The following is a 27,019-nucleotide window of genomic DNA, read 5'->3' on the forward strand; positions in this document are numbered from 1 at the left end:
GGCTTCTATTTGGTGAAATATTGGACACCACCACTGTTCCTTGATTTTATAGTCACCATTATGAGTCAAAATACAACACAGGATGAATCTTCATAAGGTATGAGTGAGAAGATTTTGAGATACCATCTCAAGGAGAGGAATGTATTAGTTTGAATCTTTGGTGCTGGTAATTTTTAAAATTAATAACAGGTGCCTCTCAGACATTGTCACTGCCACATCCTGGTCATTCTGTAGACTCAGCGACAACTTATTTTCTCTCAATAAATTAAAGAAAGTTTTATTTTGTAGGTACTATGGCCTGAATTTGGGGGGGTTCTCCCCCCAAATTGATGTGTTGAAATCCTAACCCCCAAAGACGATAGTATTAAGAGGTGGAGCCTGTCTTTGGAAGGTGCTTGGGCCCTGCCTTCACAAATGGAATTAGATACGTTATCTCTACCACCATGTGAGGACCCAGCCAGAAGGCACTGACTGTGGACCAGAAAGAGGGCCATCACTAGAGCGTAACCTGGCTGGCCCCTTGATCTTCAACTTCTCAGCCTCCAGAACTCTTGAGAAATGAATTTCTGTTGTTTACAAGCTATGCAGTCTGTGAAACTTTGTTACAGCAGCCCGAAAAAGAAAAGGCGGTGGTAGGCTATGTTTATGACCATCTTCATTGTGTGAATCCATTTATCCATTTTCTCAGCCTTAAAAATCACTGTAGGGGAAGTATAGAGTATAAACAGAGAAGGATATTTAGTTCTTCAGGAAGGTCTTCAGCCACTCAACCCTCAAAGTTTAGGGCTTTAGTTCCATTCTTTCGGTTTAAGATCATAAGTTACCTGCAGTATAGCTGTCTTCGACTAACGGCCAGCTCAAAGGTCTTGGAGGAGGGGCCGTTTTTGGGAAGGCCCAAACTGTCAGGAGTTGCAGGATATCCTGCTTATTGTTTCTATATAACAAACTACCCCAAAATTTAGTGGCTTAAAGCAAGCATTTAAATATGCCCACAGACTCTGTTGATCAAGAATTTGGACAGGGCACTGTGGGGCTGACTGGTCTTTATTCTACAATGTCTGGGTCCTCAGTTGGGAAGATTCAAAAGCTGAGGGATACTTCCTGGGGCTGGAATCATCTCTAAAGGTTGTTTATTTGTATATTTAGTGCTCAGGCTGGGATTCTGGAAGTCCAGTAATGCTGACTGGAGCACTGACCTGGGACCCCTCCATATATAGCTTGGCCTTCCCCAGCATGGTGGGTCAAGGTAATCAGACTTCTTCCGTGGTGGCTCCAGACTCCCAAACACAAGTGAAGGGATTCAGTAAACAAAGCTGCAGATGCATACATTTTCTGACCTGTCCTCAGAAGTCACATTACCTTACTTCTGCAGTACTCTATTGGTCGAACAGAAGTCCATCCAGACTTGAGGGCAGCGGACATAAATCCCTTCTCTTAATGAGAAGATGACAAAGTAGAAGAGCACGTTGAATAGCTATTCTGGTGACTATCTTAAAAAACATAATCAGCCAAGAAAGGGAGTAGATTTTGGAACCAGACTAAAACCAAGAGAGCAAGGTAGAAGCTGCAATGTCTTTCATGATCTACCTTCAGATGTCACTCTCCATCATTTCTACAATAGCTTACTGGTTACAGAGGTCAAATTATTGACACTATTCAATGTGGGATGGTGTCACCCATGTGGATACATACCAGGAGGTAAGAATCATTGGGGTCCATCTTGTAGGCTGGCTACCACATTGCCCTTTGGCCTATATGATTGAGTAAAACCTCTAGCTTTTGAAGCCAAAAATGAAAGTTATCAATTTGGGGAAAGCAATTCATATTCCTTAGCTCTTACTGGAATCAATGACTACTTTGCCTACTCCCGTTTGCCAGGTTGTCTCTGCAACAGGGTTATCAATTCTACTTGAAAAGTGACATCGTGTCAGGCTATGGTTAGCTCTGAAGTTAGACTGCCTGGGTTTGAGTTCTGTCTCTACTTAGGGTTGTGAGGATTAAATAATATAAGAAGTCTTTAGGACAGTACTTGGCACATAGCATGCGCTAGATTTTGCAAGCGATTATTTTGGATGGCTTCTACAGAATCTACATTTTCTGTGTCCTGAGAGGGAAAGTAATAGAGTCACATGTTGGAATAAACATGGATGTTCACTTGTTTTTTGCTTCCATTGTTACCTTATCCCAAGATCACTTTTAGGCCCTCAGAACATTCATGCAACCCACAACTTGTATATCCTTTTTGCAACTCCACACTACCCACCTCATGAATGCCACTTCATTGCGCTGGCTTTTCTCATCGCCCTGCCTTTTTTGTTTTTTTTTTTAAGTTTAATAAGATATAATTTGCATACAATAAAATTTACCCATCTTAGTATATAGATTAAGGAGTGTTGATGGATGTATACAGTTGTGTAATCACCACAATCAAGACATAAAACATTTCTGTCAACCTCAAAACTGCCCTTATGCCCCTTGGCAGTTAATCCCCTGCCCCCAACTCCATCCCCCTCCCCCCCCCCCCCCCCCCCCCGTAACCGTTAATTTGATTTCTATCCCTACAGTTTTGCCTTTTCCGGAATGTCTCATAAATGGAGTCACACAATATGATTGTGTGCCTGACTTCTTTCATTTAGCATATGCTTTTGAGATTCGTCCGTGTTGGGCATGTCTCGCTAATCCATTCCATGTTTCAGTAGTCTGATCCTTTTTATAGCTGAATAGTGTTCCATTGTATGAATGTACCACAATTTGTTTACCTATTCAGTAGCTGATGGAAATTTGAGTTATTTCCAGCTTTGGTTTATTATGAATAAAGCTGTTTTACACATTTATGTACAGATCTTTATATAAAAATGTGTTTTCATTTCTCTTGGGTAAAATACCTAGGAATGGGATTGCTGGATCATATGGTAAATTTGTTTCATCTAAAAAACTACCAAACTGTTTCCCAAAGTGGCTGTAAGATTTTGCATTTCCACTAGCGATGTATGATGAGTCCTAATTTGAATGCAGCCTTCACTGCAACCTAAGTGAATACTGTATCTCCATTGACCCTTCCTTCCCATTCCCTAGAAAGATTACCATATTGGTCATAATGACACTCTATTTTTAAAATATGAAACTTATTTACTGAAGCATAGCATACTTCAGACGAGGACACATCACATGTATATGACTTGATGAATTTTCACAAAGTAAACACATACATATAATCACCACCCAAATCAACAAAGACTGCTACCAGCACCTTAGAAGCTCACCTCATGTGCCCATTCCTAGTACTTCCTCTCTTTCTTAAAACTAACTACATACTATCCTGACTTTTAATAAAATGATTTTGCTCATTTTGAATCTAAGAAAAATGGATTGATACAGAATGTACTTATTTTTGTCTGGCTTCTTTGGCTATGCATTATGTTATTTATTTTATTTTATTTTTTAAAGTAGGCTCCACACCCAACGTGGGGATTGAACTCACAACCCAGAGACCAAGCGTTGCATGCTCCACTGACTGAGCCAGCCAGGCGTCCCACTATGTATTATGTTTGCATGAGTTCACCCACATTGCTCACATAGCAGTAGGACATTTATTTTTGTGTTCTCTAATACTACTACAATTTATCTACCCTACTGTTGATGGACACTCAGGTTATTTCCAGGTGGGAATTAGTAAAAATAAGTGCTTCTCTGGCCTTCTTCATAATAGCCTCAAACTGGAAACAGTCCATATGTCCATGAATAAGAGAATGGATAATCAAATTGTAGTATATTTGTATGATAAAATAGTACCCAGCAATAAAAAAGACCAAACCACTGATATATGCAATATCGTGGATAAGTCTCAAAAATCTTATGTTAATTGAAATAAGCCTAACACTAAACAATACATAAAATATGACTCCACCTCTACGAAGTCCAAGAATAGGGAAAACAAATCTGTAGTGATAAAAATTAGAAAGTGATTTCTGGGGATGAGGGAAATTGATTAAAAAGGAGCACAACTTGATAGAGCAACATGCACAAACCTGAAGTTTTTGATGTTTTTGTTTTTGTACAACTCTGACCCATTTGCTACATTCCTTCCCCACCCCCCCCCCATAAAATATGTGATAGAAAGGAGCACAGCTCAAGGAAACTTCCCTGGATTATGAGGAAATATTCTATATCTTGATATGGGTGCTAGTTCCATGGATGCATACAAATGTCAAAATTCACTGATTTGAACACTTAATATCTGTACATGACATTGTATTGTATGTCAATTATAACTCAATAAAAATAAATTCATAAAAATGCTTAGTCCTAAAAAATGCTATTATGAACATTCCTATACTTGGTTTTTGGAACACATAGGTATTCATATCTGTTGAGTATTTAGTTAGGGGTAGAATGTTGTGTCATAGAATATGTATGAATCACAGCTCTGAACTTAATAGCTGTATAGCATTGGGCAAGTACCCAGAACCTCTACAGAACACCAGATTCCTTATCTGTTACCAAGGAGTTAATCTCACATTGATGGGTGCAAACCATGAGAATTGTTTTTGTCAATTAACAAAAGGACATAATGCAGAAAAATCACAGATTTTCAGAATATTTGCCATTTAAAAGATCAGTAAGAATGGAATATTCCACTCCTGCCTGGAGGATTTGAGTTACTTTGACACAGAGGAGCAGCCTCGATTTCCAACCCAGGTGCAGAGCTTCAGATAAGGGGTTTCCAGATACAACATTCCACATTTATCCTCACGTTGTAGTTTCCAAGGAAACAAGATCCCGAGTCCTCTTGTTAGCTCAGGCCTGATGATAATCCCCTTACATGTAGCCTGCTGTGCTTTGAGGCTATCAAAACACTGCTTCTTTTAAATTTTACCTACACTCCATCTTTCCCCCAAATCCTAGAATAACTCTATCTCCTCCTGTGCTAGGTGAGATGCCCCGTGATTTCTCTGGTGTGCAGTCTCCCTTGCAGCATTAAGTTGATAAGCCTAAGTTTGTCAGACCACAGGTGGTCTTTATCAGATAGGCTTTATCTTGGGGGTTACCGATAAGAATTGTAAAAGGTGTTCACATTGCCTGGATAGGTATTTAAAAAATGGTAGTTATTTTTTATTATTTATGTATAAATATAATAAATGTGCATTTGACATCTAGTATTTGCAAGACATAAATGTATTGCTTTGGCAGATAGCACACAATAGCACAAGACACAGATAGAAAACCACTTTTTATTGAGATGGAGAAAATACAGGCACCTGGGTGGCTCAATCAGTTGAGTGTCCAACTTCGGCTCAGGTCATGATGTCACAGTTTGTGAGCTTGAGCCCTGCACTGGACTGGCTGCTGTCAGTACAGAGCCCGCTTCTGATCCTCTGCCCCCGCCCCCTGCTCCTCCCCCCCTAGCTCGCTCTCTCTCTCTCTCTCTCAAAAATAAAACATTAGAAAAACACAAACAAAAAAACAACAATAACAAAACCCTATGTCTTCAGTTCCTAGGATTAAAAATACCTTTACTGAAGTTCACCTTAGAGTCAAATGTAAATGAAAAATACTCAAGACTATTTTATAGGTAAAAAAGTACAATTGACATGATTTGCTATAAGATTTGACATATGGATCTAAGAAATGGTAGCGTTTTTTTACTAACCAGAATCAGAGCCCCCAAATGTCATCTGTCCCTTTCTGTACAGAAAGAAATGCTCTTATAAATGCTGCACAGAAACAGCTTCGCTTACAAAATCTCTAAGGCTGAACGCAGGCTTATTCCCTCATTTGGGGTCTCCTCCCAAACAGGCAAACAGCTTCCTCTCTTTGACCTTTCCCAGACATTTCAAAATAGGCTGGGGTGGGGATGGGTGGAGAACTCAGGAAATAAACACTGCCAGTTCCCCCTTCACTTCTCCCTATCTTGATCTCTTCCCAAACCAAAATCCTACCGACGTCTGCCCATTTACGATAAGCTCACAAAATGCAGTCTTCTGTGGGAACATTGAGGTCATACATTCCAAATAACTTACAGAATGATTTTTAAAATTTGAGAGTCTAGTTCTCCCCCAAATCCTGGTTTGAGATACATAGTAAATTAAGAGGCTATTTGGGAAAGATTTAGATGGAGAATGAGTTTAGGAATATGAGAATGCATTTTAGGGAAGAAGCAACATGAGGATGGAGTTGTCTTAGTGTTTGGGTTTTGCAGTCAAATCTCAGAAAAGCAAATTGACTGCTGTGGTCTTAATTTTCTAAGTTTTGCAAAAGAAAAGAACTTACTTTGTCGAATTACTTTGCTTCAGCATTAAAAAAAAAAAAAGATTGTCTATTATTTATCCCGAAGGTAAAAATATAGTTAGAACATTGTCCCTTGCTATGATAGAGCTTATGAACAGCGAATTGCAGTGAAGATTCATACATAGTATGTTCTCAATAAAAAATATTATCATCGCTTTATTGTTTAGATTAGAAGAGGGGTGGAGGAAGAAATAAAAGCCGTCTGTAAACCATAAAAGTGCTCCGCAAATACTATGAAAGCCCTAGAGGATGGAAGTAGAGTGAGGGATTTCAGGAGTTTGGTTACGGATCTGAGGGTCAAGGTTGTCGAATTCTCCCATATTTGGGCCTGAATTCTGAGACTAGGATGTTAGGGCTGAGATCATCGGTACAATTTTATGCTAATCGAAAATTCTTGCCTCCTGTCACCGTGCTCTGGCGAGCAACAACACTGTCACACCAGCTCCTCCAATCCGAGCCCCAACCGTATGACGTCATCGCCCCGCCCCATTTCTCCAAAGCGGATGCGTCCCGTCTCTAAGCTACTGACCCGGGCACCAGATCCAGCGCCGCCTGCGCAGTGGCCCGGGGCGGGACGGACGCATGCGCGCTGCGTGGAGGTGGGGCTAGTGCGCACGCAGCCCTAGCCCCCTCCCCCGCCCTTTCTCTTCTCGGTTTCCCCGTCAGGGTGCGGGTCCGGTCTGGTGGCTGCTTCCGGTAGGAAAGCGCTGCAGGGCGAGTCGGCCTCAGTTCCTCATCATGTCTTACGGTCCCTTAGACATGTATCGGACCCCGGGGTCCTCTGGGCCCCAGCTCCGGGACTTCAACAGCATCATCCAGACGTGCAGCGGCAACATCCAGCGGATCAGCCAAGCCAGTGAGCCGCGGTACAGGGCTGGGGGGCAGGGGCCGTCCCGGGGACAGGCCTGGGTGAGGGTGCCGGGACGCGGAGCCCGGCCGAGGCTACGGCCAAGGCCACACCTGAGGCCATCTCGGGCTCTCTCCTGTGGGGGCGGCGGGTTGCCATCCCCGAGTCTATCAGGCCCAGCCTCCCCGAGGGTCCCGAGCCCCAGCTGAAGCTTGAGTTGCTTCTCTGGTGTTCTCCTCTCACGGTCTTGGGGCCGAAACAGCAGTCCTGACAGCCCTAGGGTGGGAGGGGTGTGTGTGTCACCTCGGGAATAGTGAGTGAGTTGACTTGGCGCAGCGGTCAGCCGAGTTTTTCCTGTCATCCGCCTTCCCCCCACCCACCTCTCTTTCCTCTTTGGCCGGTTTGGATCAGGAGTTGTTTACTGATGTAGATTTTAGGTTTACATTCCGCTCAGCTTCTTGCTCCTTGGAAATTAGCAGCTTTCAATTAAGGGAAGTGGAGAGGGCATGTGTTTGGGTGACTTAATACCCAGCTCTCCCTGTGATGAATTTGGAAATCAGATACAATAACTTGTATTTGAGGGACGAGGTGACTTCTGTTTTAATAAAGAGGATTCACCGAAAACATTTGGATTTACATGATTTTGTCTTTTGTAGCAAAAGATGTGCATGTATTTTTGGATTTCAAGCCGATGAAGTTTTTGCATTCCTTCCCTATTTAGCCGCTTTTTTGAACAAATCTCGTACACAGAGAAGCTCAGGGACTTGGCCACATTCACACAGCAAGTAAGACATGACAGAGTTAGTGGCGGATTTCAGAATGTCATTGCTTGTCTTAAAACCACCTCCCCATCATTAGGTTCTGAGTAGGACTGATTGAACTGATTGAGTCAAATACAGCCTATTTCTTGTGCTTAAAAATCATCTCAGAGCCTTATAAACAGGTCAGCAGCACAACTTGACTTGGAAAGAATCCTCATTTATTATTGTGTTTTTGTGAGCTTGGCTGTACTCTTTTAATAGGTAGAACTCAGCTGGTCCTGAATTATAATTACGTTCTATATAAAGAGGGGGGAAAGTTTCTGATGAAGAGTGTGAGACTGGGTGATATGGAAGTGGAAGGAAGAATAAATATGTGGCCTGTATATTATAGAAATTAAAAAAAATTAATATGACCACTGGTTAGAAAGTATAGTATTTTGTGTTGTAATTCCTCCTTTTGTGAGGGAGCTGTAATACCAGTTAGGTCACAAGAGTCTACTTCAAGGCTGAAAGTTTATTGTTGAGGCTAAATGTAATCTTAATGTCTGAAAGATTCATGCTACGTGGTTTTTTGTTTGTTTGTTTTGGTTTTTTTGAGTATTAGGCATGTGGTAAATGTAGGAACTGGCATGGATTCTTTCAACAGGGAGCCTGTGGAGTTGTAACAACTGAAATACAAAGTTGCAAGTGATCAGTACTACAGAAGAGGTATATAATAACATTGTGCAAGTGTTCAGGGGAGAATGATACCATTTTCATTTGGGAGGAACCTGGGAAGGCATTATGGCATTTGAGCTAGGTCCAGAAAGTGGTGGAAAGGATTCGAATTTTAGACAGTAGAGAAGGAAATAAAATGCACAAGGCATGCTGGTGGGAAAGTATGGGGTATATATAGGAAACTAGAGTGATTTAATTTGGCTGTGGGAGTGGACTCCAGAAAGTAGCGGAGAATTGGGTTGGAAAAGTTAATTTGGGGCCCAAACCTGAAAGGCTTTAAGTGTTAAACTAAGGGGGCTTGGATTTAATTCTTTAGGAGTATATATATTGAATTGGAAGGGAGAGACTGGAATTAGAGACACCAATTAGGAGCTGTGAAAATGAAAAGGAAGGAAAGGATAGGCTTCTTTGGTAATAGACTTGACAGGATTTAGCTGTTGGTTGGGTGTTGGGCTCAAGGGATCATTGGAGTCAACTGTTAATAACATTAATAGGTTATTTTTGAGTACATACTGTGTGCCAGGCAATGCAAAAAGTGCTTTATATGCATTATCTTATTTTTTTTTTTTAACTACTCTGTGAAGTAGCTACCAGTATTATTTCTTTGTATGGGTTAGGAAGCAGACTGAGAAAGTTTAAATAATTACCGAGCTAATAAATGGCAATACCTGAATTTGAAACCACATCTGTCTCTTATGACCAGTAATTAGCTTTTTTATAATTTTTAATTAATATTACAGTTTGTAGCAGCCCTTCAACTTACAAGTGACCCCCCCTTTTTTTTTTAACTCTCCATAGGAAAGTGGGGAATACCTGAAGCCATAGAACTTTCTCATGTGGTGTCTAACCTCCCTTGCTAGATTGTTAGCTCCTCTGAAGAAGCATGGGGCATGACTTATTCATCTTTATATTTCTAGTACTTATCTCAGTCCCAAATATATGATAGATTCATACATGTACTGTTCAACAAATATTCTTTGAGCACCCTCTGTGCGCTGGGATTGGAGTGATGAACAAGACAGACAGAATTGTTGCCCTGAGAATGTGTGTGTACCTATGTGTGTGTATATACGTATATAAATATCCAGTAATGATTAAATTCCGTGAAGAAAATAGGGTAAGGGGATGGAGAATGAAGAGAGAAAGAGGGTGGGTGTTCTGTATTTTAGATCAGATGGTTAAGGAAGGGCTCTGTGAGGAGGTGATATTTGAATAGACACCTGAATGAAGTGAGGGAGAGAGCCATGTGAGTAGCTGGGGGAAGGCATTCTAGGCAGAGGTTATAGTAAGAGCAAAGACCTTAGTGTGTTCAAAGAATAGCAAGGAAGCTAGTGTGGCCGGACTGCAGTTAAAGAAGGGGAGCATAGTAAGAAAAGAAGTCAGGGACGTAGCCAAACATCTTATCATTTAGGGTCTTGATGCTTTTTTTAAAAAAAATTTTTTTTAATGTTTATTTATTTTTGACACAGAGAGAGAGACAGACAGAGCATGAGCGGGGGAGGGGACAGAGAGAAAGAGGGAGACACAGAATCAGAAGCAGGCTCCAGGCTCTGTGCTGTCAGCACAGAGTCCGACGCGAGGCTCGAACTCACAGACCACAAGATCGTGACCTGAGCTGAAGTCGGACGCTCAACTGACTGAGCCATCCAGGCACCCCTAGGGTTTGGATGCTTAATAAATAGTATATTTAAAGTGAATGAGGTTTTTCTACCATCTTTGAACTCTTACTGCCTCAGTTTCCTTGTACTGGGTGGTACCTACCACATCTTATGACCCTAGGCAGCGTGAGTTGGAATTCTTCCCTTAGGGTTGCTAGATGAGGAATGGGGAATTTGAAATTAGTAGGGTGACATTGCTTCTACCCTGTTATGAGGTTGGTGACTTTCCCCAAACCTCTCCCAGACATGGCAGACATACTAAGTATACACTCTGAAATTGAGTTCACAGACGTATACCCATGTCCAGAGAGCCCTGCAAGCACTCTACCCATTGAAAATTTGAGAGAATAGCTATTCTTTTTTCTCAGCTGTCCAGCCACAGATGTAGGTTTGGAATTACTGAGCGTATCAGCTGAAATATGGCAGGCCACCATGTGAGTTGATATAGATACAGCTAAGGCTGACTGCCTGGTACAACAAGGGTTGTTATCAGTATGTGTGGGGTACAGAAGAAATATACTTAACTCTGCCTATTATGGAGTGAAGGGTCGGGGCAAGTATTGCTGTGTCAGATATAGGAAAAGACCTAATAGCCTCCAAGTTAGCTTTGCTTCCAAGAACAGCATTGCTGTTCTTTAATATTGCTTATTTATTGATACAGTTTTTTAACTAAAATAAATAAATAAATAAATAAAAGGCAGTTGAATTTTTAAAACTGATTACTGTGAAATCCCATGGGTGGTCTTTCAAAGTTATTTTTGCATTTGCCATTTGCTTTTTATTTCATTGCCATCTCGTAAATCTTCATGATGTCAGCATGTGTATCGCAGAGCAAACTCTCAGTGTCTCTGTTTCCATTCTTCTTCATCCTGATAATGTATCAGCAGTATGTCTAAAATCCTGGCTTGTTTTTTTTAAGTATATTTACTTATTTTGAGAGAAAGAGAGACAGCGTGAGTGAGGGAGGGGCAGAGAGAGAGGGAGACAGAGAATCCCGAGCAAGCTCTGCACTGTCAGCTCAGAGCCCGATTCAGGTCTCAAACTCATGAACTGCAGGATCATGACCTGAGCCGAAATCACTGACCAAGCCAGCCAGGCGCCCCTAAAATCCTGTTTTGATTATACCACTCACCTCCTCAAGAGCCTGTGGTGGCTCTCTGTTGTCTGCTGCATCATATCTTAACTTTCTTTGTTTTCACTCTTTGTCATTTTTTTTTTTAAGATTTTATATTTCAGCCATCTCTACACCCAAGGTGGAGCTTGAGCCTACCACCCCAAGATTAAGAGTCATTTGCTCTAGGGGCGCCCAGTTGGCTCAGTAGGTTAAGCGTCCCACTTTGGCTCAGGTCATGATCTCACAGTTTGTGAGTTCAAGCCCTGCATCAGCCTCTGTGCTGACAGCTCAGAGTCTGGAGCCTGCTTGGGCTTCTGTGTGTGTGTGTGTGTGTGTGTGTGTGTGTGTGTGTGTGTGTGTGTCTGTCTGTCTCTGCTCCTCCCTCACTCACGCTCTCTCTCTCCTTCAGAAATAAACATTAAAAAAATTTAAAAAGAAAAAAAAGAGTCATTTGCTCTACCGACTCAGTCTCTGTCATCTTAACCCAAATTAGCCGTATTTTCTACTTATCTTCACTCTTTGCTATAAGCAGGTTATTTTTCTTAACATCCTTAAACACTGGTTTTTGCTTCAAGTTTTTGCACCTTCTGTTCCTCCTTTCTTTAATATCTTTCCCTACCTCACTATCTAAATTATACAAATCCTCTGAGTTGTGCTTAAATCCTACCCCTTGCAACTAAGCCTTCCTTTGCTTTTGAAAGAAAGTGAAGTCAGAAGGGGCATGAGCTTTCAGGTCAGCCCTTCGGTGACTGAGCCCTCGCCCCTCTGTGCACTGTTAACCTTGGGCAGCTTATTTTTTTATATTTTTTGTTGCAACCCCAGGTGTGAAATGAATGGAATTGTTAAAATGGGGCATTTGAAAGTAGAGTGCTTGGCACATAGTAGACATTCAGTAAATGGTGATATTATTGGTCGAATCTCCTGCCCCACTATGCTTTAGTAGCTAGGTGAGCAGTTTCAGGAGTCACACTGCCCGGGTTTGAATCCTAGATCTGCTTCTTACTTACCTGTGTAGACATACTGCTTTACCGCTCTATTTCTCAATTTCCTCATCTTTAAAGTAGAGTAAAAAATAATCTACTTCAGGGGCGCCTGGGTGGCGCAGTCGGTTAAGCATCCGACTTCAGCCAGGTCACGATCTTGCGGTCCGTGAGTTCGAGCCCCGCGTCGGGCTCTGGGCTGATGGCTCAGAGCCTGGAGCCTGTTTCCGATTCTGTGTCTCCCTCTCTCTCTGCCCCTCCCCCGTTCATGCTCTGTCTCTCTCTGTCCCAAAAATAAATAAACGTAGAAAAAAAAATTAAAAAAAAAATAATAATCTACTTCATAGGGCTTTGAGAGTTGAATGAGGTAATTATGAAAATTGCTTAAAACAGCACCTGCAACATAGTAAATGTTTAAGAAATGTTAACTATCCTTTTATGTTGTTGTTATTCTTTGAATTTACAGGCACCTTTCTTTCACAGTTTAGCATTTATTTATATTCAGTATTCTTTAATTCTTTTTTTTTTTTTTTTACCTTGTCATTCTAATTAGAGAGATTACTTTTAGTTTTCTGGGGATAGAGACAGCATGCATTGTATAGTTCTCTTTAGCTCCGGTGTCTGGCACAGCAATGGTTATGTTGTTGGCATTCAGTATGTACTTAATTGATGTTATCATTGCTGAGTATGTTGTTCTTGGTCTTGAGTCTGATAATAATAGCTATCCTTCATTGAGTTCTTTTCTGTGCCAGACACTGTTCTAAATTTAGCCCCGTATTATCTTATTTTATTCTCTCAAAAACCGTATGAGAGTTCCCTTGTTATTCCCATTTTTTAGGTGAGGAAACTGAGGCACAGAGGAGTGGAGTGTTTTGCTCAAGATAGGAAAGCTGAGTCGGGGCGCCTGGCTGGCTCCGTCAGTGGAGCATGTGACTCTCGATCTTGGCATCATGAGTTCAGGCTCCACGTTGGGCATAGAGCTAACTTAAAAAACAAAGAAAGAAAAGAAAAGATCATAACACTAAGGAGTGGTGGAGCCAGGAGTAACACATAGGCAGTCTTAATTCAGAGCCTGTGCTCTTAATTAACCATTACATATTTTGACCTTTGATATTTAGTGCTCATGTTCAGTTTGGTTTAGAGCTTTCCTATTGTAATAGAGTGGCTACTTTTTTTAAAGTCAGGTCATTTTCGTTGTATGAAAACAGAATATAAACCTAATTTTCAGAGTAACACACTGAGATGACTTTATTGTCATAATCACCACATAGGCCTTCATTTTCCCATTTGGTGTAAATAATGTTTTTTCTTTGAATTTATATTTGTTTTTTTAATATACTATGACAGTAGTTGCTTTGATATGACTAGACCTTGATTTGGATTTAGGTTCATTCGGAGATTCAGATTCTGCTTAAAACTGATATCAGCTGAAAGTATGTAAAGAGTGTTCAGTATAGAGTAGTTTGCAGTGTGGATATCAACTGTGATGTATAATAAGTTGATTTGTTTTGTAGTCTTCATAAAAGTTTTAGCCAGGACATGCTTTTAAAAATAGGGTATCGGTGATGGAACTTGAGGTCTAGTTTTAAAAATAACAAAATTGCTTACACAGAACTGAAGGACTTGTCTTTCCATTTGGCCTAGTCATCTGGTTTCCAGGATTATGCAGCATTTCATAGAGGATTCTTTTCATCCAAAAGGTTGTAGCAAATCAGTCTAAGGTAAAACTTTTATTTACTAGAATGCTTAGAGAAAGGGTTTTCTCATTAGTCAAAATGACCAGAAAACCCTTTTAGATTCAACCCATTTAATAAATCTTTCCAAAAAGTATCACTTTACTTTTTGATATTTTATGTACACTCCAGTGAAAATAACTATATATGTGAACATTCTATTCCTTTTTGTGCCTTAAGCTCATTAAGGGGTGAAATTCTTCAATGGAAACTAGATGGCTCATTGAGTCATTATTTGTGTTTTAATGTTTATTTATTTATTTTTGAGAGAGAGAGAGAGAGAGAGAGAGAGAGAGACAGAATTCCAAGCAGGCTCCCCAAAGCCGAGAGCCTGACCCAGGGCTCGAACTCACAAACTGAGATCATGACCTGAGCCGAAACCAAGAGTCAGATGCTCAACTGACTGAGCCACCCTGGCGCCCCTCATTGAGTCATTAGTTTTTAGTAACCCCCTGGTGTTGGTGGTTATGGAGGGCAGTATACAAAAAATTCTGTTTCTTTGGATTCTAGTAAAGTAAGACACTACTCCCCTTATGATTTGAGTTTTGGGGTATCTGATACCTGAGTCTTGCTGGAAACTTTTAGGAAAATGCTTTAATATTCAGGAATTTAGAAAGAATTGATGGAGGCATAGATTGATTTTGGTGCTTAGCTAGCAAATGGCCTTATAAGTCCCCCTCTCCTGCACTTTCATAACCCTCCCCCAGCAAATTCAGGTAACCTCAACAAACAAGAGAAGTCAGGAGAATCTAGATGAAAAAGTTCTCAGCTGAGAATACACAAAGAACAACTGATTTTAATTGATTTTCCCCCCATGTGCTAGAAAATTCCCATTGCTCTCTAGGTTATTTAATAAAGCTTAAAAAAAATTTTTTTTTACATTTACTTATTTTTGAGAAACAGAGTGAGACAAAGCATGAGTGGGGGAGGGGCAGAGAGCAAAGGAGACACAGAATCTGAAGCAGCCTCCAGGCTCTGAGCAAGTGGTCAGCACAGAGCCTAATGCAGGGCTCGAACCCAAGAACTGGGAGATCATGACCTGAGCCGAAGTCGGGCGGTCAACCGACTGAGCCACCCAGGCGCCCCTATTTAATAAAGTTTTTAAAGTTTATTTTATTTTTTAGTGATCACTACACCTAACGTGGTGCTCTAACTCACGACCCTGAGATCAAGAGTTGCATGCTTGTCTGACTGAGCCAGCCAGGTGCCCTGGGTATTTAATAAGTTTTGATAGATGATTAATAACTTGATACTTTGACATATCTCTAGCGTTTCTAAGGAGAGTGCTCTACTTTATAAAGACAGTCAATGATAGGAGCTCTGTTTCCTTGAACTTTTTAAAGATCTACCTTAATGTGTCATCATATATTCAACCAACTATTTTCTGGAGGGGGGAGTGTGGGGGGTGTGTGTGTGTGTGTGTGGTTACGCAAATACAAAAATGAGTAGAATGTGGTCCCTGCCCTCCAGAGGCACAAACTCAGTCCAGTCTCATCTGTACACACGTGGAACCTCTCTAAGCCAAACTCTGGCTTGCCAAAAACACTCCTTGGTTACATAGCATCGTTCTGGGACTATACTTATTCATATTGTTGAATTTTAGCACTGAGGAGTGATGGGAATACTCAGAGATCATTTCATCCTCACATAGGTGTAAATATTTTGTGAGGAGGGGCGCCCGGGTGGCTCTGTTGGTTAAGTGACTGACTCTTGGTTTCGGCTCAGGTCAAGATCTCACAGTTCTTGGGTTTGAGCCCCACATCAGACTGCGCTGACAGCACACAGCCTGCTTGGATTCTCTATCTCTCCCTCTCTCTGTGCCTCCCCCACTAATGCTGTCTCTCTCTCACTCAAAATAAATAAACTTAAAAAAAAAAAGGGGGGGGGGGTGTGCCTGGGTGGCTCAGTTGATTAAGCATCTGACTTCAGCTCTGGTCATGGTTCGTGAGTTTGAGCCCTGTGTCGGGCTCTGTGCTGACAGCTCAGAGCCTGGAGCCTCCTTCAGATTCTGTGTCTCCCTCTCTGTCTGTCTGTCTCTCTCTCTCTCTCTCTCTCTCTCTCTCTCAAAAATAAATACTACAAAATGTTTAAAGAAAAAGAAAAAACAAGATTTTATAATAAGAAAACACCTCACCCCCACAACTAGTATTATAACGATAGTTAGTACTCAATATATGCAAGTTAAACCTGAATGCCACAGACATTTGGTGAAAAGAAACCCAACTACATGAAATGAACTTGGTTGGTGCCATACATCTAGTTAGTGGTCAAATCTGGCTTAGAGATCAGGTCTCAATTATTCCTCGCTCATGTTCATTCATAGCTTTTGTCTTAAATAAAGTGTCATGATATAAAAGGGAGGTTAACTCAGTCAACAATGACTTATGTACCCACTGGGTGCCTGGCACTCTGCTGGACTCTGGTGAGTACACAGGAGTGTTCCCAAAGGTGGGAGGGAGTTGGGAAGAGAACAGGTTAGAGCAAGGGCATCAGCCTACCTGGAGCAGAGAGCTGTTCAGTTGGGGAGTTATCAGATAAGCAGGGTGGGGCTAAGTGGAACACTGGAATTGAGACCTGCCCTGTGTTACTTCATTCTGTTTCCATTTAGTGTCAGCCTTTTGAGAAAACATAATGTGGCACGAAGAATATAGCCTTTGGAATTTGCCCTGGGCTTGAGTTCTGGTTATTATGATACTCCGTGGCTTCCCATTTCATTACAAGTTGAAGTCCTTGCTCTAGTTTACAAGGCCCTATATGATCTGGCCTCTGCCTCTTTGTCCACTTTTCCTCTCTCTTGCTTGCTCTACTTTAGCCACAATGGTCTCCTCACTGTTCCTCCTTCACGGGAAGCACTCTTGCCTTGGGACTTTGCCTTAATACTCTCTTTGTTAGAAAGCTTCTCCCCCATATATTTGCATAACTTGATCTTTCACTTCCTTTAGATCTCTTCTCTGTGTCACCTTCTCAGAGAGGTTTTCTCTAACCACCCTATGTAAAACGAGTACCCTCTGCTTGCCCTGTCTTTCCAGCCCTTACCTGAATTTATTTTTCTTTATAGTACTTATCACCACCAGATATATACTTATTGTCTCTTTAAAGTGTTAGCTTCTCTTTCTAAAAAATGTTTATTTATTTTGAGAGAGAGAGAGATCGAGAGCGAGCTTGGGGGAAAGGCAGAGAGAGAGAAGAGAGAGAGAGACAGAGAGACAGAAAGGGAGAGAGAGAAATCCCAAGCAGGCTCACGCTATCAGCACAGAGCCTGATGCGGGGCTTGATCTCACAAACAGTGAGATCGTGACCTGAGCCAAAATTAAGAGTTGGAGGCTTAACAGACTGAGCCACCCAGGTGCTCCTAAAATGTTACCTTCTTGAGAGCAGATTCTTCTAGAGCATAGGACAGTGTAAAGTAGGTATTCTGAATGGAGAGACGGATGGATGGATGAATAAATGAATGTTGTTGTGCTTGTGAGCCTCAGTGAGCCCATCTATAATATTGAGAGCATAATGCTTATTCAAAGGGTTTTTGGAATCAAATAAGATAATGCTTATCAAGCGTAAAGGAAAAATACTCCTGTGTTTCCTCCACTTTAAATACTTCTGACATCAGATGTGTGGGTTTTCCATACACCAGACAATTCTGAGATTCTTCAAACACCAGTTGGATTTCCTACAATTTAACTCAATTCTGACACTTCTACCTGGAGTTAATATCAGATCCCACAGGTTAAGGACTGGGTCCCATGTGACTATCCCTTTTCAGATACCAGTTACAAGTTCGGTTGTCACATGTGCTTCTGACCAGTGGGCTGTAAAATCAGAGGTTCCCATGAGCCCCTCCTTGAGTTTGATTAATTTGTTAGAGCACTTCACATAATTCAGGAAAACATTTGCTTACTAGATTACCAGTGTATTATAAGAGAGCATAATTCGGGTACAGCCAGGTAGAAGAGATGCCCATTCAAGGAAGGGGCTTGGACACCCTCTGAAACCGTCTGTGTATCTTCAGCTGTTGACCAACCCAGAAGTTCATCAAGTGTACTTGAAGAGTTTTTATAGAGCTTAATCTGTAGTGCCTATCACCCTCCCACCCCCCATTTCCCTAAAGTCTGTGGGTGGGGCTGAAAGTTCTAACCTTCTAATCACTTGGTCATTCTTCTGACTAGCCCCACCCAGCCTAAGGCTATCTAACTTTAAGTCACCCCAGGAGCATAAACTCAGTGTGCTCAGAAGGGGGTCTTTATGAATAACAAAAGACACTCCCATTGTGCACAAAATTCCAAGGGTTTTAGGTGCTTTGTGCCAGGATCTGGGGACAAAGACCCAATATATTTTCTATTATGTCACATCAAGTACCTAACCAATTGTCTGGCACAGAAGAAATGCTCAATTAATGCTAATGCCCTCTTATAAATTATTTGTATGGATAACCAGTTGATAGCTCTAGTGGTATCCTAATTCCTATTTGACTGAGATAAGGGGAAATTCCATATGTTAGTGATGAAAAATTTTATCTTGTAGGATGCTGTCTTAGCAAAATTATGGTGTTTACATTTTCCTGTGGAGCCATTAAGCTAAAAGGAACCCTCATTTAATAGAATAAATATATTTTATGAAGTTGGTCAAAAGGCACAATTTTAATCATTTGAACACTATATTTCTGTTATAAAATTGGAGTTACATTTTTGCTAAAAAAAAAACAAACAAACAAACAAAAAAAAAAAACAAAAGACAGTCCCAAAATACGATAAAATCGTAATTTGAAGTGCTACAAGTTTATATATTCTTGACTTTGGAATTTTTTGTTTTATAACACGTATGATACAGCGATTTTGGCTAGAGAGAAGTAACTTGTACATATTGCTAAGGATGAGTTTGTTCAGTTTCTACTTGGGAGTAGAGTCACCCAACAATCAGATTTGGCTTAATCAATCATTGTTTCTAATCAGACTTGGAAGCTATTAGTTTATCAGTGTTTTTGTAAGGTAACTGGTACTTAATAAACCTCAGCTTGCATTTTTACTATTCTTGGTGACCAAATTAGGGGCACGATTAAGACCTAGCCCCACTATCAACAATAGCCAAAGTATGGAAAGAGCCCAAATGTCCATCGATGGATGAATGGATAAAGAAGATGTGGGATATATATACAATGGAGTATTGCTCGGCAATCAAAAAAGAATGAAATCTTGCCATTGGCAACTATGTGGATGGAACTGGAGGGTATTATGCTAAGTGAAATTAGTCAGTCAGAGAAAGACAAATATCATATGACTTCACTCATATGAGGACTTTAAGAGACAAAACAAATGAACATAAGGGAAGGGAAACAAAAATAATATAAAAACAGGGAGGGGGACAAAACAGAAGAGACTCAAAAATATGGAGAACAAACTGAGGGTTACTGGAGGGGTTGTAGGAGGGGAGATGGGCTAAATGGGTAAGGAGCACTAAGGAATCTACTCCTGAAATTGTTGCACTATATGCTAACTAAGATTATAAATTAAAAAAAATAAAAAATAAAATGAAAAAAAAAAAGACCAAACCCCAAATTTTGTTATTTTAAGGAGCACCCTATCATAAGAAAACAGTAATTTTTTTAATTTTTAAATTCTTCTGTCTTCTAATCTTTTTTAAATGTTTATTTACTTGTTTTGAGAGAAGGGGCAAGAATCCCAAGTAGGCTCAGTGCTGTCAGCACAGAGCCCAACATGGGGCTGGATGCCACGAATCAAGAGTCAGATGCTTAACCATCTGAGCCATGCAGGCATCCCAGGAACTACTAATTTTTATTTTTATTTTTATTTTTTATTTTTGTATGTTTATTTATTTTTGCAAGAGAGAGAGTGGGGGGGGGGGAAGAGCAGAGAGAGAGGGAGGCAGAGTATCTGAAGCGGGCTCTGCACTGATAGCAGGGAGCCCAATGTGGGGCTTGAACTTACCAACCATGAGATCATGACCTGAGCTGAGTTTGGACATTTAACCAACTGAGTCAACCAGGTGCCCCAGGAACTACTAATTTTTAAAATTCAAAGTTCTAGTAAGTGAAGATTCTTTCTTACTGGATATGGAAGCATTGTATACGTTGCCCCTATAATATATATTATATGCTTCCTCCTCATCTTCCACTAAGCCAGTCATTTAGCAGTCTGATATCTCACAAGTGAAACTTTGGCATTAATACTGAGAGAATAGGAAAGCCCCTCACAAAGGAAACTGTGTTTTGGTTGGAGGAGTCATATATCTATTGTGTTATATTATCTCTTAAAGTTCTGGTGAAACTTGAATATAACCACGATTCCTCTGGTAAAAGAATACACTGTTATTATGTTCTATACCCCAGCAACTTGGAATAGAAGATAATGAATGCTCTTAAGCAAGCAAGCAAGCAAGGGGCGCCTGGGTGGCTCAGTCGGTTAGGCGTCCAACTTCGGCTCAGGTCATGATCTCACAGTTTGTGGTTTCGAGCCCAGTGTTGGGCTCTGTGCTGACAGCTCAGAGCCTGGAGCCTACTTCAGATTCTGTCTCCCTCTCTCCCTGCCTCTCCCCCTGACTTGTGCTCTGTGTCTCTCTCTCTCTCTCAAAAATAAACATTAAAAGAAAAAAACAACAAGCAAGCAAACAACAGAAAATAAATAAAACAAAATCCCAATCTCTTCAAGTGAATGAATGAATGAATGAATCTATTTTCTTTATCCTCCCTGCCAACCAGCAAAAGAACAGAGAGCAGGATAAAAAGGAAATCAAAGGGTCAACTACACTTCAAAAAAAACCCACAAAACCCAAAAATATTTAGAATAAGAAAAAGAGAAAAGAAATCAGCGCTCTACTTCTGTTACACAAATCAGTAAGGTATACGGGGCCATTCACATTCCCAGGCAGGCTGGTGTTAGAGTCTTTCTTCTTATTGATAGATGATCACTTCCTCTGGACCTCTGCTTTCCTAGTCCAGGGTTAGAGGCCTAAATATCTAGAATTTAAACATGAGCTAGTGTTAGCAAAATATCTAGGAAAAGATAGAGAACGTTATGTGAACAAAAACACATATTTGACTATAAGACAACATAGGTAAAAGAACATAGGCCTTAGAGTTTGATGTACCTGTGAGTGAATTTTTTGCCCTAACACTTATTGTGTATCTTGACATAATTAACTTCTGTAAATTTAACTGATATAACTTTTCTAAATGTATTTCCTCATCTGCAAAATGAAGATATATCTACTTCGGATTGTTGCTATGAAAATTAATAAAATAACGCCTACAAAGCTCCTGATATAGTGCCTGGCACATAGAGGTGCTCAGTTGATAGTAATTTATTATTGATAACAAATGTACATTGTCTTTCCCAAAATGCTTGCTATAGAAAAATTATTGTATTATGAATTTAAATTTTCATTGTTAGGAGTTGATATTTGGTATTAAGGCCCCTTCCAAAGGTATTGAAATATTAAACCAGCACCATGGGAAATCTAGAAAATTTTGGAAGTTCTTTGAGAATGGTGAACGAAACTGCCACCCCCTACTTGGTGACATAGTTACTCTATAGGAGAAAGGTGAACCTCGGTTAGTTTCAGAAGGGAATATATATGCCAGAGTTTTGATCACAGCATGCTTTTTGTTAGTTGCATGAACTTATTTAGGATGTGGAGAGAGACCAGCGATCTAAGAAGTAGGGTGCTCATGATGAATGTATTTTTCTTTTAAATAAATCTTTTTCCCCCTTTCCCTAGCTGCTCAGATAAAGAATTTGATGAGCCAACTAGGAACTAAGCAGGACTCAAGCAAACTACAGGAAAATCTGTGAGTAGCTTCCTAACAAGGTTGGGTTTGGTGAGGGCCCTCTAGGATGCACTTACTGTCCTTGCTGCATGGCAGCTCACTTAGGTTTCAGGCCTATGGAGTCAGAATGACAGGCAGTGGGACATGAAGTAATAGTTGGATCTAGAAGAGGGAGGGGCACCAAAATATATTCATGGTTTGTGATCTCCATTGCCTTTCAAAATCCTTGAACTCCGATTCTTTCTTCCTTGGGCAGTTTAGGAATTTGAGGAAGTAGAGAAGGGAACTCCTACCACTGTTAAACTATATTCTGCCTAAATGAGCCTCCTTGTTGGCACAGGACTCCTGATGATCTGCAGAGGTCATCTAGTCTAGTGGGATTTCCAACTATAAACACTAGAAAAATGTATTCCGAATGACCGGAGGGGCGTCTGAGGGAGAGGAGAATGGACTGGTAGTAGGGACTCATGAATCTTTTTATTACATCCTCCTTGACCCCATTTCTGCTTTTGGAAATTTAATTCTTCATCTTTAAGATATAGTGAAGGATATTCTTTGTTTCCTGTCCTTGATGGTGTGAATTGAGAGAATGACTTACTACTCTGAGCTTTTTCTAGGGAGATGTGAAAAATCTTTGTGTTGGTCATGTGTTAGTCATGTCTGGGAGGTTCAGGCCCTTAATTCACTGCCTCTTGTTTTGACTCCCTTGTCTTTTAATCTTTGAGGCCCCTTTGCAGTGAAAAAACACTAACGATTAGTAGTGTGGTTTCTCTGTCCTCCCTTAAAACCTTTGTAGAAATGGCGAGAGAGTAGAGGAAACCGTGACTGAAAGGAGCTCTTTTAGGGTTTCCACTACTTTCCAATCCCACTTAATATAATGTATATTCTTTCCTCTTTAATTTCCCTTCTCTTATACTCCGTATGTGTTTTTACACAGTACAGGGCTTCTTTGTTTTGGAGGGAAGAGCCAGAAAGTCAAGCATGAAGGACAGTAGGGAGCCAAGCTTAAAGCTGAAAAAGCACCAGCTTTAAGCAAGAACGTGGGTGTAGATCTTTGGAGGTTGTTCCCTAGGGTGGATACTGTGCTTTTAGTGCATATTTCCTCCAACCCCCAGTGTCTGGATTTTGTCTCCAGTCAGTGGCCTGTGACAGGCAGCAGCTGTGCAGAACTGCCGGGCAGTTCAACGCAAGTTTTGTGAGAACTCAGTGTGTTCCAACTATTCGAGTTAGGTGTGGGGGCAGCTGCTCTTAAAGTTCTATCAGAACTGCTGATAGGCTTTTCTTGTCTCCGTGAGGAGTTAAAATACCTGATCTGCAGGTTTCACTGAGGCAGGTTCTTTCTACTGAGTAACATGGTTTTGACTGAGTCGTATTTGTGGAATTTTGTGTGTGGGGGGACCTGGGCCTCTGGGAACCCATTCCTTCGAGTACTGTTTCATTCCCTGCATCGCAAGGCACTGTGGGCACAAGCTGGCACAAAGTGTGACAACTCTTGAGCGGTGGGAATACCCTGAATCATGTCTTTTCTCTCTCAGGCAGCAGTTACAGCACTCCACAAATCAGCTTGCCAAGGAAACAAATGAGTTACTGAAGGAGTTGGGGGCCTTGCCTCTTCCCTTATCTGCTTCAGAACAGGTAGGTATTTTCTGGGGTGTATATGTGTGTATGTTTGTTTAATAGGAAAGGACTTCGTGAGAGAGAAAAAGTTTCCCAGACAAACAAAAATTAAAGGAGTTTGTGACCACTAAACCAGCCCTGCGAGAAATTTTAAGGGGGACCTTCTGAGGGGAGAAAAGATGAAAATATATATACATATATATAAATACCAAAAGCAACAAAAGATTAGAAAGGACCAGAGAACACCACCAGAAACTCCAACTCTACAAGCATCATAATGGCAATAAATTCATATCTTTCAGTACTCACTCTAAATGTCAATGGACTCAATGCTCCAATCAAAAGACATAGGGTAACAGAATGGCTAAGAAAACAAGATCCGTCTATATGCTGTTTACAAGAGACCCACTTTAAAGCAGTTTTTTTGTTTTTTCAACGTTTATTTATTTTTGGGACAGAGAGAGACAGAGCATGAACGGGGGAGGGGCAGAGAGAGAGGGAGACACAGAATCGGAAACAGGCTCCAGGCTCTGAGCCATCAGCCCAGAGCCTGATGCGGGGCTCGAACTCCCGGACCGCGAGATCGTGACCTGGCTGAAGTCGGACACTTAACCGACTGCGCCACCCAGGCGCCCCACAAGAGACCCACTTTAGACCTAAAGACACCTTCAGATTGAAAATAAGGGGACGGAGAACCATCTATCATGCTAATGGTCAACAAAAGAAAGCCAGAGTAGCCATACTTATATCAGACAATCCAGACTTTAAAATAAAGACTGTATCAAGAGATGCAGAAGGGCATTATAATCAAGGGGTCTATAGACCAAGAAGAACTAACAATTGTAAACATTTATGTGCCAAATGTGGAAGCGCCCAAATATATAAATCAGTTAATCACAAACATAAACTCATCGATAGTAATACCATAATAGTAGGAGACTTTATCCCACTCACAGCAATGGACAGATCATCTAATCAAAAAATCAACAAGGAAACAATGGCTTTGAATGACACACTGGACCAGATGGACTTAACAGATATATTCAGAACATTTCATCCTAAAGCAGCAGAATATACATTCTTCTCCAGTGCACATGGAACATTCTCCAGAATAGACCACATACTGGGACACAAATCAGCCCTCAGCAAGTACAAAAAGGTCAAGATCATACTGTGCATATTTTCAGACCACAACGCTATGAAACTTGAGATCAGTCACAAGAAAAAATTTGGAAAGGTAACAAATACTTGGAGACTGAAGAACATCCTACTAAAGAATGAATGGGCTAACCAAGCAGTTAAGAGGAAATTAAAAAGTATATGGAAGTCAATGAAAATGGTAACACCACAACCCAAAACCTCTGGGATGCAGCAAAGGTGGTCATAAGAGGAAAGTATATAGCAATCCAGGCCTTCTTAAAGAAGGAAGAAAGACCTCAGATACACAACCTAACCTTACGCCTTAAGGAGCTGGAAAAAGAACAGCAAATAAAACCCAAAACCAGCAGAAGACAGGAAATACTAAAGATTAGAGCAGGAATTAATGCTATCGAAACCAAAAAAACCAGTCTAACAATGAAACCAGAAGCTGATTCTTTGAAAGAATTAACAAAATTGATAAACCACTAGCCAGTTTGATCAAGAAGAAAAAGGAAAGGACCCAAATAAAATCAAGAATGAAAGAGGAGAGATCACAACCAATACAACAGAAATAAAAACAATAATAAGAGAATATTATGAGCAATTATATGCCAATAAAATGGGTAATCTGGAAGAAATGAAAAAATTCCTAGAAAATATACACTACCAAAACTGAAACAGGAAGAAATAGAAAATTTGAACAGACCCATAACCAGTAAGGAAATCGAATTAGTAATTAAAAACCTGCCAAAAAACAAGAGTCCAGGGCCAGATGGCTTTCCAGGGGAATTCTACCAAACATTTAAGACAGAGTTAACACCTATTCTCTTGAAACTGTTCCAAAAAAATAGAAATGGAAGGAAAACTTCCAAACTCTTCCTATGAAGCTAGCATTACCTTGATTCCAAAACCAGACAGAGACCACGCTAAAAGGAGAACTGTAGACCAACTTCCGTGATGAATATGGATGCAGAAATTCTCAACAAGATATTAGCCAACTGGATCCAACAATACATTAAAAAAGTTATTCACTGTGACCAAGTGAGATTTATACCTGGGATGCAGGGCTGGTTCAATATCCACAAAACAATTAATGTGATTCATCACATCAATAAAAGAAAGGACAAGAACCGTATGATCCTCTCAATAGATGCAGAGAAAGCATTTGACAAAATACAGCATCCTTTATTGATAAAAACCCTCAAGAAAGTAGGGATAGAAGGAGCATACCTCGAGATCATAAAAGCCATATATGAACGACCCAACACTAATATCATCCTCAATGGGGAAAAACTGAGAGCTTTCCCCCTAAGGTCAGGAACAAGACAGGGATGTCCACTCTCGCCACTGTTATTCAACATAGTATTGGAAGTCTTAGCCTCTGCAACAGACAACACAAAGAAATAAAAGGCATCCAAATCGGCCAGGAGGAGGTCAAACTTTCACTCTTCACAGATGACATGGTACTCTATATGGAAAACCCAGAAGATTCCACCAAAAAGCTGCTAGAATTGATTCATGAATTCAGCAAAGTTGCAGGATATAAAATGAATGCACAGAAATTGGTTGCATTCCTATACACCAACAGTGAACCGACAGAGAAATCAAGGAATCGATCCCATTTACAGTTGCACAAAAAACCATAAAATACCTAGGAATAAATCTAACCAAAGAGGTGAAAAAGCTATACATTGAAAACTATAGAAAGCTTCTGAAAGAAATTGAAGAAAACACAAAAAAATGGAAAAAGATTCCATGCTCCTGGATAGGAAGAACAAATATTGTTAAAATGTCAATACCATTCAAAGCAATCTACATATTCAATGCAATCCCTATCAAAGTAACACCAGCATTCTTCACAGAGCTAGAACAAATAATCCTAAAATTTGTATGGAACCAGAAAAGACCCCGGATAGCCAAAGCAATCTTGAAAAAGAAAACCAAAGCAGGAGGCATTACAATCCCAGACTTCAAGCTATACTACAAAGCTGTAATCAAGACAGTATGGTACTGGCACAAGAACAGACACTCAGATCAATGGAACAGAATAGAGAACCCAGAAATGGACCCACAAATGTATGGCCAACTAATCTTTGACAAAGCAGGAAAGAATACCAATGGAATAAAGACAGTCTCTTCAGCAAGTGGTGCTGGGAAAACTGGACAGCAACATGCAGAAGAACCTGGACCCACTTTCTTACACCATACACAAAAATAAACTCAAAATGGATGAAAGACCTCAATGTAAGACAGGAAGCCATCAAAATCCTCGAGGAGAAAGCAGGCAAAAACCTCTTTGATCTTGCCCACAGCAACTTCTTACTCAACACGTCTCCAGAGGCAAGGGAAACAAAAGCAAAAATGAACTGGGACCTCATAAAAATAAA

At 40.6% G+C, this 27,019-nt stretch overlaps 1 protein-coding gene across 1 annotated transcript in view; it reads left to right on the plus strand.

Annotated features, from left to right (window-relative positions):
* Positions 1-6,904: 6,904 nt before the first annotated feature.
* Positions 6,905-27,019, plus strand: part of STX12 (syntaxin 12) — a 42,602-nt gene continuing 22,487 nt past the window's right edge. The window contains exons 1-3 of the mRNA XM_003989756.6: positions 6,905-7,144; positions 21,827-21,896; positions 23,411-23,510. Coding sequence (XP_003989805.1) covers positions 7,027-7,144; positions 21,827-21,896; positions 23,411-23,510 — 288 coding nt within the window. The 5' untranslated portion in view covers positions 6,905-7,026. The remainder of the gene's footprint in view (positions 7,145-21,826; positions 21,897-23,410; positions 23,511-27,019) is intronic.

The sequence above is a fragment of the Felis catus genome, chromosome C1, assembly GCF_018350175.1.
Source record: "Felis catus isolate Fca126 chromosome C1, F.catus_Fca126_mat1.0, whole genome shotgun sequence".
Classification (NCBI taxonomy): Eukaryota; Metazoa; Chordata; class Mammalia; order Carnivora; family Felidae; genus Felis; species Felis catus.